Source organism: Monopterus albus, unplaced genomic scaffold (assembly GCF_001952655.1).
Source record: "Monopterus albus unplaced genomic scaffold, M_albus_1.0 scaffold52.1, whole genome shotgun sequence".
NCBI classification, from domain to species: Eukaryota; Metazoa; Chordata; class Actinopteri; order Synbranchiformes; family Synbranchidae; genus Monopterus; species Monopterus albus.
In genome coordinates, this window is record NW_018127932.1 from 3209546 (window position 1) to 3220777 (window position 11232).

At 41.8% G+C, this 11232-nt stretch overlaps 2 protein-coding genes across 7 annotated transcripts in view; one reads left to right on the plus strand and one right to left on the minus strand.

The window, feature by feature from the left end:
- The window catches only part of mdh1ab (malate dehydrogenase 1Ab, NAD (soluble)), a 5687-nt gene extending 3557 nt beyond the window's left edge, over positions 1 to 2130 (minus strand). Inside the window, exons 1-3 of the mRNA XM_020601798.1 lie at positions 2043 to 2130; positions 1463 to 1561; positions 932 to 1036 (exon numbers count right to left, since the gene is read on the minus strand). Of these exons, the coding sequence (XP_020457454.1) occupies positions 932 to 1036; positions 1463 to 1561; positions 2043 to 2081 (243 nt within the window). The 5' untranslated portion in view covers positions 2082 to 2130. The remainder of the gene's footprint in view (positions 1 to 931; positions 1037 to 1462; positions 1562 to 2042) is intronic.
- The window catches only part of wdpcp (WD repeat containing planar cell polarity effector), a 56381-nt gene continuing 47252 nt past the window's right edge, over positions 2104 to 11232 (plus strand). For 2 of the 6 annotated variants that reach the window (XM_020601792.1, XM_020601797.1), the window contains exon 1: positions 2441 to 2888. The gene's annotated coding sequence lies outside the window, so the exon portion shown is untranslated. The other 4 variants (XM_020601795.1, XM_020601794.1, XM_020601796.1 and 1 more) reach the window with 4 other exon arrangements.

Genomic DNA, 11232 nt, shown 5'->3' on the forward strand with positions numbered 1-11232 from the left:
AAAACTGTGCTTTATCCCACATTAACAGATTTTTGGTCATCATTTGCATCTTACTAAGAAACTTCAGGATGATTCTTTAAACTTTTTGAACTTTTTGCTGCGGGGTTGTAATTTTACTGACTTTCCCCTGAACTGACAGGATTCTGCACACTTGTTGTAAATTTGCCATTTGACTGGAATCAAGCAGTATAGTGAAGCAGTATGAAACTTCCCATCTTAAAGAATTTTAAATCAAACTTAAAATGTTTTCCCATCATTATACATGCATACAATTTTGAGAAATGCATTTTGAACTTATTCCACATGTGATCAACATTGTACTGTATGCCTGGGCCCATCTCAGTGCACAAAGTGTTGTCTTTGTAGAACAATTGGTTAATACAGGGGCCTCTCACAGCCGCTGCTCAAACAAAGCAATGGATGGCACCATTTCAAAAGAAAAATTCCAGGTCACAATGGAGATGGTGCATAATGGCGCCTCATGACAGCAGCTACAGTGATGATACCAAATAAATCTTGATGGAGACCAAAAACCATATTTATCCTTAAGAAAAGGAGTTAAATCTCAATTGTCCTGCGATTCTTACAGTGACACATATTTGCCCTTTAGAATAAAGCTTTTTATTACATTTCTAACATCAACAAGTTTTGGCCAAATGGCCCAGGTGTGCATGATGCTCAGTTACCCCCATGGAGATACTGTATTAGGTGGACCATCAACAGTGCCAATAAGCAAAACCTTTGATATTAACAATTGATATTAAATCAATTCCCCTAAACATAATTTAGCATCTGCCTCAGAAACAGAAAGCTGTCAATTTAAATCCATAGTTTAGATGTTTAAGGAAAACTGTTACATGCCAGTGCATCAATGATTTATAACACAATGTGTCATGTTACGTTTATATGTTAATCATTTGCCCCACTGTTGAATGTTACCTCTCAGAAGTGGAAGGGCACAGTCCTGCAACTCCATGACAACTCCATTCAAGACTGTCAACATGGGTGTAATGTCCAAAAGGAGCAAGATGACTGGCTGACAGGAGCAAAGTAGGAAGAAGGTGGTGGGGTGAATAGTAGGGGATGAAAAGACAATGAGATTAATTAAATGCACTTTAATCATAATTCCCATGTACAATGAAATGCCACTGAGGAACTCTGCCATCTCTGGAGTAGAGTGTGAAAGCCACGTGTCTCACTAAATATGATGTGTGCCAAATGGATTAAGATCCATTTCATCAACATTAAGGACAATCCTAGCTTGTCCCAAGACATGGATGAACAAGGGCAATCTGATCAATTACCACAGGGACAAAAAAAAAAGCCCTGAAAACTTGTGCCATTCACAACTACTTACAGAAGGCTATCTGAATCTTGTGTGCCTTGTGACACTACCCTTACATTGCCTAATGAGATAAAACAATTGAGTGTGTTACATGAGCAAGACAAAGGCCTTCCTTACCTGATCTTTGCCAAAGACATCTCCTTTGGCAATGCTGAACAACAGGGAATAGGCAATCTGCCCAGCAGCTCCAGTCACCAGAACTCTAATAGGCTCAGACTGCAAGACACAAGGCAAAGAGCACTGATGTTAGTACTATTAGCATTGATTTCACTAAGGGGACATGAAGGTGACAGTTTAAATGTCCGGTGCACGTGGACTGTGTATCTATTCTTGTCTACAAGATTTTCTAAAGCAGGAGGTCACTTCAAAAATAGAGTCTGTGCCTTCCATACATGACACTTTACAACACCCCGACATAAGAGCTCAATCGCCATCTTTACTAATAACTAATAATAGTTCAATATGAATACGATATTCATAACTGACTGAATTTTTAAATAATCAGATGAGTCCTTTAGACATGGTTATGTCGTGCGGCGACGCGGACTGAGTACCGTTAAAATCAATCTGCATACTTTAGGTTAACGAACTTTGCAGCTTCAGGAACTGCCTACCAGACCAGCGGTTTTAGGTGCGTTACAACCATTGTTGGACAAAAAGAATAACAGCTATATTTGCTGTATCTAACGTTACTCACCATTTTCACAATAAAACTCGAACAACTGTTCCCCTGCATTTGTCGCTCAACTCCGAGGTCGCTCCTATTTAAAAGTCCTCAGATGATCACGACACTTGTAACTGTCAGGCGGCAGACCGAGGATCCAGGTAATTGTAGTTTTTTAAATTAGCTTTTTGTAGTAATATATCAAAAAGAGAAAACAAATATGAACAAGTTATAAAGTGGACCGCTACAGAAAACGTTATTATCGGATATACTGCTATCACAAACAGCCTTCTACAAGACAGATATATAATGAACCAGCTGGTTGGTATATAAACTGGGCGGCTAATGAGCTAACTGGCTAGCATAGTGCTGCTGAAGCTGGGTGCTCAGCGACCTATCTCCACTCCATTCCACTTGGTGGCGGTAATGCACCTTTACGTTGTTTACAATTCGCCATAGAACACAAGAAGAAGTTGCTTAGCAACCTTAGCTTCTAAGCATGGTACCCAGTATCAGCAGGGAGTGAGTTAGCACACAGAGTGCAGCACTCCTCTTTGGTTGATTTAGCTTAGCTACTTTTCTAACGTTAGAACATAAACATGTGTAATAGATGGAGCGATAGCGACCGACAACGTTAATATACGCTCTCCATCTGAAACGAAATGAGTTAAATATAACCGTTTTCCGTGAAAACGCGTAATGCTAACTAAAATCACATCATTGTCATATCACGTCACCCTTATTAAACAAAGGGATAGCTATAAATATTTACAATGAAAAGCATGTGTTAAATTCTGTAGTGACCGTAAGTTAAAAAGCAAAAGCTGAACACCCTAAAGCACAGGAAGACTTTAGAGCTTGGTCATCTAGATTATCGAGGTAAGTTAATGAAGCCATTGATGGTAACCTGTTGACCTCCCAGTCTGTTTGGTGGTGATTGACGTTTAGCTGCCAAACACGGGCTTGACAGATGCTTGACTCTTTGAACTTTTTAAAGTGATAACTTTTAATAATGTCACAGTACAAATCAACCAAAGACATGGGTAAGTGAAATGTTTATTGTTCAGGTTAGAACTGCAAATTTATTAGTTGACTTAAAAAAAAAGACAATCTGATAGCGATACGTTATTTAGTATATCCCTTTTCAAGCAGAAATACCAAACCTTTGATTGTTGTAGGTTCTCAGATGTGAAAGTTCATTGTTTTCTTGGTTAAATTATAGTGAATTCAAAATATACCGTCATTGTTCTGAGTTGAGAGGACTCCCGTAGAGTCCTCTCACCACCACACTCACCTACCACTGGGAGGTGAGTGTGGTCATCAATATTTCATGGCCTCCTTACAGGCTCATCACATGACTGAGTGGGGGGAGAAAGAAGGTGTGACACCTGGCTGACTGTGGTTGCTTTGCTCTCTAGCTTGGCTGCCTGTCTGCATTATTACAACACTGTGCCAAATGTTATTGTTGTTGAAACATATTCTTTTAAGTATTAGTTATTGTGGCTAAACTGTAGTAATATATATGGGCTATTTTTAGACAGCAAGGCTGTGTAGTCAGATTGACCTACTAAATACTCACATTCAGAGTTGTCAGATGTATTTACTTTGAAGATGCATTGTCTGAAAACCCCTTTATGAGGTCAAAATTTTGTAGGCTTTATCTGACTATTTTTAAGGTTCTGTGTGTAATGGACAAATTCAAAGCTGTTTGAAGCAGCTGCCACAGCCTGGCAGTGTTCCTCTCTGCTCCGGTTAGAGTTTCACCCTTTTGGGTGGCATTCGCTTGTGGCTTTCATGGGCGTTGGTATGGGACAAACAGGTGCTCACATCTGTCTGTTGTCTGGCATAGTTGTAATGTGTGTTGTTGCTATACTTCTTGTTTGACAAGTTGAACTCCTGTTTATTTTTTTATCTGGCAGTCTCCACAGTCGGGTTAACATGAGGAAATGAGGCAAACCTCTAAAAACCAAAAACAGCACAGACGCACATGATGACATCTGGTACCAGATCTGCTGTGTGTGCAGTGTGAAAACATCAGCATTGTACAGTAGGTGTTCCACCCACCGGGCAAAACCTTTAGCTCGATGGAAGTGAGGGGAAATAGGAAAGGTCACACCAACGCAAATTCTACACACATGCATACACACAGTGTGAACACACTCACGTGTCCATACGCTGTCATGCTCTGACCTGTAAATGTCTTTATAAGTTCATGATGGCATGAACAGTCACACGGCTCTCTCTCCTCTGCTGACCCCTTTGTCATTTGTCTACTCCTCCTTTGTTCCCTCATCATTTCACCTCCCTCTTCTCAACCCTTTCTGTCCTCTCCTACTTTATCTCCTCCTATTTTGCTTAGCCACTTAACCCTGCAGAGAGCACCTGAGTGACCCTGTTACATTGGCAGCTGGGAGGCAGATAGCCAGCACACCCCCTGGTCTCAGTATTGCCCTCTTATCTCCCTTGCTAGACCAAATAGACCTTGCACTATACCAGGAGACTCAGTGAGATAGCAGGTTGCATTCACATGAGCGCACACACGAACATAAATAACACAAAGACAGTGGATAATTACATCACCATCAGGACTTATCTCCAACCATATTGAACTCCTATATCCCTGTGCCATCATCCTGGTTATGCTGTGGCATATCTGTGTCTTAGCATTGTCATGGTCCTGTCAGAGGTTAGTGGATGAAGCTTTAGACCAGGTGAAGCAGATTTGTGTTGCTTCTTTTAGTAACACACAGTAGCTGTGCTGTTGAAGCTACACGACCCTGTCCTGACATTTGCTTTTATTTGCAGCAACTGTAATAAAACAGTAGGTGTCAGTATATGCCTGGAATTAAACATGGTTGTTCTTGGATATCACTTTCACATAGACTGTAACTGGAGTTCATGAATATAAAGCTTTCCGCGATCCTAAACACACTTCTTTACACTGTTTTGAACCCTGAAGCCTGTTTTCCTCTGATATGGGATGTGGCTAGCAACAGTTAAAATCCTAAAAATATGTATATTTTGTCCAAGGCCTGTGTGTGTTTGTGCTGTTAAAATCATAAGAAATCACCTGGCACGTGGAAACTTTTGTCTTCCTTTAAAGGTATTTGTATGATGATTACCATGAAGGCTGACATAGAGAGAAGATTTTTTAGCAGAAATGATCTTTCCTGAGCTAAGAGATCATGAATTGTTTGCTTCCAGAAAAACTGTACAGATCAGTTTGTGATGATGTTTTTGTTGTCGTGTGGCTTTTCAAACAAGGCCTGTCGGCATACGGATGATTCTGGTGTGCTCTGATGTACAGTACCTACTACCTGTCTCTCAGTCTCTGTGATTGAAATTTGAGAAGGACTGTTTCTGTCCAAGTGTTTGCTTGCTCTCGGTGTGTGTGTGTGTGTGTGTGGGGGGGGGGGTAATAGGCACCCAAGCCCTCAGTCAGAAAGAGCCACACACTTCTGCAAACACACCAAAGTAACTTCTTGGCACTGACACAGAACTGTTCAATTAAATCTAATAATACACACACACACACACACACAGAGCCATCCTCAGAGGTGTGTTTCGTCCTCTGAGTGAGCCTCAACCAAACTGTGCTGCTCTCTCTCCCATCTTCCTGCCTGAGGTGTTTGCTTAGGGAAATGGTCTGTGAAATGGGTTTGATGGAATCAAACTCCATATTAAGACAAATACATATTTCATAGCAGTTGATGGACTGATTTGATGGGGCTGTGTCTTCATTTTCTCTGTGTGTCACCACTGAAGATCTTTATCAGAAATGGTAATGTGAGGATCATGGCTCTGCTTGGTTCAAAGAGGAGAGGAGCTGTTCACTTGTGTTATGAATTTAAATTATTCTTGGAATGAGTACCTGAGTGACTTCTGCTGGAAATAGTGTTTTGTGTGTGAAAATGTTCATGCTCCTGCAGCACCTGCTCTCTTTACAGCAGCCACAAGGGGGCACCACACTGCCACATGTTGACATTCTGCATCTGTCCTAACTGATTCCCTCTGCTGTCTACAGCAACAGACAATTTTTTAAAACTCATTGAAGGATGACAAAAAATGCAGCAGCAACAGTTTCCTGGATCCTCAGCCAGTTCATGTGGCAGGAAACTCACACATGAGAGGATGGAAAGTGGTTCAGGTTTTTTATCAATGCGACTGTTTTTTTTTTTTGTTTTTTTTTTAGCACAACAAGGCTGGCTGACCCACCCCACCTAGCCCAATCGCACCACCTTTCTCTAACCCCAAAACCCAAATCCATCCAACTGGACCAGTGATGGTAACTCGCTGCTGATGCTGGCGGTCACACCCCTCTGCACAGCCATAATGGGCCATGGCTCAATTGGGGGCCACATAACCGACAACATTCCCTGTCCTTCCAAGAGGCTGGTTGCCTGTAGGTTACTAGCAACACCCCTTGTCGCTGTTTGTCTGCAGTCTCCAAAAGGAAAGAATGTTTTCCCCCCACAACATGTTTGTGTGGGGATTAAGGCCCATTCTGAGCGGCCCCGGGTCGTGCAGCAGATGTTAGCCAGGATAGTGCTTGTTGCCGTGCCGACAGTGAGCCGCCAGGGTCGGCCCGCCCAGGCAATGTTAAGCCGATGTGCATTTATGAGAGAGAAGAGGGGGAGGTGCAGGGCCTATCACATGTTAAAAAGGATGGCTGTGGGAAATGTGTCACAGTGGTCATGCACTAATTTATCTACACTGTCTCTGACCATCATCACACACGGCCACACAAATAGAAAGCTGGTTTGTGCTTGAATGGTTTCACACACTTGTGGTACAGATTGAGATTATACGGCATCAGGGCTGGATGTCCACTGTCTCTTTTGTGGGTGGACAGTATTACTTACATTGATTTCTGATTTAGCCTTGTTCAGTGACATTCAGTCATGTAAACTACATTAGCTTCAGCGCAGAATTTCAAAATAGCAAGTCATGAAAGCTTTTACACCAACAGTGGCACGTCACCTGTCAAAATCAGTTCCCCTGTGTAAGCACTGGTTTTTATCCTCCTGGATGGTGTTTTAATGTGTTGTGTTGTTTTAACTGCTAAGCTCTCAAGTGCTTGTCACACTGAGCCTGTAAAGAAGATGAATAAATGTACAGATGGCATTACCAGTGAAAGGAAAAACATGGGATATTGTCAGTATGGTACAAATCTACTCTATGGGCACAGTTCTGTAGTATTTCAAGTTTTGTTTTTACTGTAAATGCATCAGTAAAATGGGCAGCATCACAAGAAACTAGTGAGAAATCTGATTGCTGGGCAGTAGTTACAGCAACATGTTCTTTTTGGCCCAGTGAATATTGATGTTTGATATTTTGCTAATACAGATGTACAATAATGGGCTAGAATGTCTAAATACAGGAAAGTAAGAGAAATAAGTTGGACAGATGAGTTGGTAGGTTAATTTCAAAATGTAATTTCTAGCCACTGTCTTGTTTTTCTTGTTTCCAACAGCCATCCATAACCATTTAACCAAACACTGTGAACTGTGTTTGAACTGAGGGTATGGTTGCGTGGTTGTTTGATGTGAAAGATGAACCTGTTCTCTTTATGTCAGACGAGCCTAACTGCAGGGTGAATGTGTTGAACATGGGGCCCAGCACAGACCCTGGTGGTACCTGTAAGCATCTGGCTCAGTGGAAAGAAGATACACAGTCTGACAAGACATGACTTGACCCAGTCGTAGTGCAGTACAGGGCCCTGGTATTTGTCCTGAATAAATAGCAGAAGTCCAAGTTGTAGGATTTTCACATCTTCTGTGTGTGTATGTGTGAGAGAGGGGAGAGAGAGAGTTTTTTGTGTTTGTCTGACAAAATGAAGTGAACATTGAACTTCTTAGAGGCAAACAGAGCACATCACTGACATAAGCAGTATGTCGGCGTAAGTATGTCTAAGCCAGTGGATGGGTGCGTTTGTGTGTGCGTGTGTGTGTCGGGGTGCAGGCCATGCCGTTCAGTTCCATAATGACTGTACTCTCTAAGGACGAGTGTTGGGCAGGGCATGGCTGTTTCCACGCATGGCTGGATGTTTGGGTTTTCTGACAGAACAGAATAGCCAGATGTGTGTGTGTGTGAGTGTGTGTACATGTGCGCTATAGTCTTATTTCGTACATCCTTTTTGATGATTTCAGACCTCAGCAGCAGTTTGACTGACTTCTAACTGCAGGCGACAAATTACCAGGCTCCATGCTGACAGGAAGAACTTTCCCTAAAGCTCAAAATGTGTCACAAAATTGTAGAGATATAAAGGCCAGACTTGGACTTATTGCTTTTTAAATTTCTATAGCTATGTGCAACTTAAAAAAGAAAAAGATGGCTCTTAGGTAGCTATATGTAATTACTGTGCATGGATTTGATGTCAGATCAGCTATTCCCACTGACCAGCTAGCACTCCTCCTGCTAGCACATTTAATTCAATCACAATCATCTTGATTCCAGCAGAAACCGAAGCACAAACGTGTTCACTGCTCCACTCCGCTACGGGAAGGAATTTTAAACAAAATGGAGGAAAAGCTTCACGGCCTCCAGCTTCCCACTTCTACAAAGTGTCTATCGAGTTACAAGGACAAAAAAGAAGAATGACGTGTGAAAACAAACCACAGCAGAAATGCCACAAAAACCACTGTCCAGTTGAAGCGGAGAATGTAATTTACATGCTCATTTATACTCTCTAGAGCAATAGATTCACTGAAGGCCAGATACAGCCAGCCACTTTGAATCTCTGTGTGTGAAGAGCTCTAATTAAGCAGCTGGCTGGATTTCCAGTTGTTGAGTCAAATCAAAATCTTGTCCCTTAACAGCAGTAAGAACAATCTTTTCCTGCTGGTTTAAAAATTGTTCTATGTTGTGTTTCTGTTGTGTACCTTGGTATAAGGTGATCAAACACCCCGTCTAAACCTGTGAACGTTAAACTGCTGATTTGTCATCATTGATTGGTTGATGGTTTTCTAAAAAAGTCTCCAGTTAACCAGTGACTGCAATTTTGGCAAAGATGACATTGAACTGAATGGTTTATCCAGAACAAACAAGTATAATTGGTTGATGATGAATTCACTGAAATAAATGACTTTAGGTCAGTAAAAAAAAAGCAATTTAAAGACCTTTGTTTCTGCTGTTGTAGAATTTGTGTGAATACCTTAAGTTCATCCCCAAATAGAAAACAATGAGTTTGAAAACCCCGCTACCCCAATCATAATAGAGTGATGGAGTGTGATAGACGACTGCCAGACAAAGGGAAGAAGAGCTGAGAGTAAAGGATAGGATTTTATTTCTCCTTCTGGACACGAACGTACTGCAGCAGGGGGAGAAGGGAGATATGTCACCAGCTCCATCTCAGAGGTCACAGCAAAAAGAACAAACCCCTTTGGTCCGAGTGCCATCGACGTCTGACCACTCTGTGCCATGTCAACCTGTCAGAGACAGACTGCCTGCTGAGAGGTGTCCAAGGTGTCATGGCCTCGTCTGTGAGGTGACAGACACTGTGTGTGTGCGTGAGAGACAGGGGAATAAGACTGCTGAGAAGTCTAGGGGACGTTCTTCGTGACCTTTCGTTTTGCCAGGGTCCATCTCACTCTGTGCATCTGACAACTTTAAAGGACCTTGTCTTCCTGAGCCCTTGACAGGTCTGTGTGCGTTTTTGTGTACTTGAAAGTGCATACATTGTTGTGTATACCAGCTGTGGAAAGCTTTAACTAATGTCCAGTGCAGGTAAAGTTCTGCACTACTCTTCTGACAATCTGTGTGTTTCATTTCAAACTTTCTCAGACTTGCTGTCCTTAGTGGAAAAAACAGTTAAAAATATGAAAACATAGAGTTTAAATGAGCTGTTTGTGTATGAATGTGGTGTGTATGCACTGAGTAAGCATTTGTATACGTGTTGGGTTTTGTGCATTTGAGCCATATGTTCCTCAGTTTTATGCATGTTCCTGCACACAAATGGACATATTTCATCATTTGTGTGTGTGACTTTATGTGTAATTAAAGTTTATTAGTGTGTTTGTGGTCAGGTGAGGGGCAAATAAAAGGACACCAAACAGCTTTAAAAGAAGAAAATCCAACAGCACAAACACAACAACAGCCAGTGTGACACGCGTCACCTCTCTGTGACAGGACAGACACCGGAGAGGCACAGACTCCCTGAGAATGTCTTTGAAGTGAGCCAGAAAGTGTCCGCTGGCTTGAAGTATTGCCTTTCCTGCCCTTGGGCGTAGCAGTAGGGCAGATGCACTCGGCTTTTAGTGAAACACTTGCCAGGGTTAGGCCTATTAGCTGAACAGGGGTGAAAGACAACCACCACTGGTTTAGTGGACCCTTGTCTGATTGTAGAAATTTGGTTTCCATTTAATGGATGGAATTGCTAAAACATTTTCTAGGCTAAATCAAGCCATAGGCCTCCCTCTCTCCTGCTGTCGTTTCCAACACATTGTCTGTGTAATCAAGATGTGATTGCACATTCTCCACCAGCTATCTGTTTTTCTCTTTCTCTCAGTTCTGGTGCTGTTTGTGTTTCTGCTCCAGGCGGTGGGTAAATACCTCTGCTGGAGTAGGGTTCCTCCCTCCACTTCCCACCTTTTCCCCTCCATTATCTCCTCTAATAACGTTTACACATCTTCTTAGAAGAGGCTCCACTCATCTTTGTCTCCCTGCATCTGTCCTCTTCTCCCTTACTTAGTTACGTGCACATGGACTCACTGAAGCTGCAAGATTGTGAATTACACTCTTTATTTAGCTACTGAGTTGACGTCCTAATTTCAAAATACTAATACAGTTTTCACACCCCCTCCGTAATTGACCGACATAACAAAGCTTAACGTGCTAATTCAAAGACTTCTGAGTAAAAAAAAATAAAGATATTCATTTATTTACAAAAGAGATGGATGTGTTTGAGATTGAGGTTCATAAAGAAGACAAAAAAAGAGGTCAGTGCATCATTGAAGTGCGTACAGGTGTACCTGATAAATGGTTGGTGAATGTATATTGTCTGCAGTGTGCAGACCTAACCTGCTACTCTATGTAATCTGCTTTTTAAGCAGATAAATAAGTCCTTAGTTAGAAAAAATAAGATCTTCACAAACAAAGTTGCAGTGCTGAAATAAATTAGCAAATTTTAGTTTGATGCAGTTTTTCTTTTTGATGATTCATTATGAGGCATACAGACACATATGCTTCACACATGTGCATCACTTGGCAGTGAGACTTGCCCGAT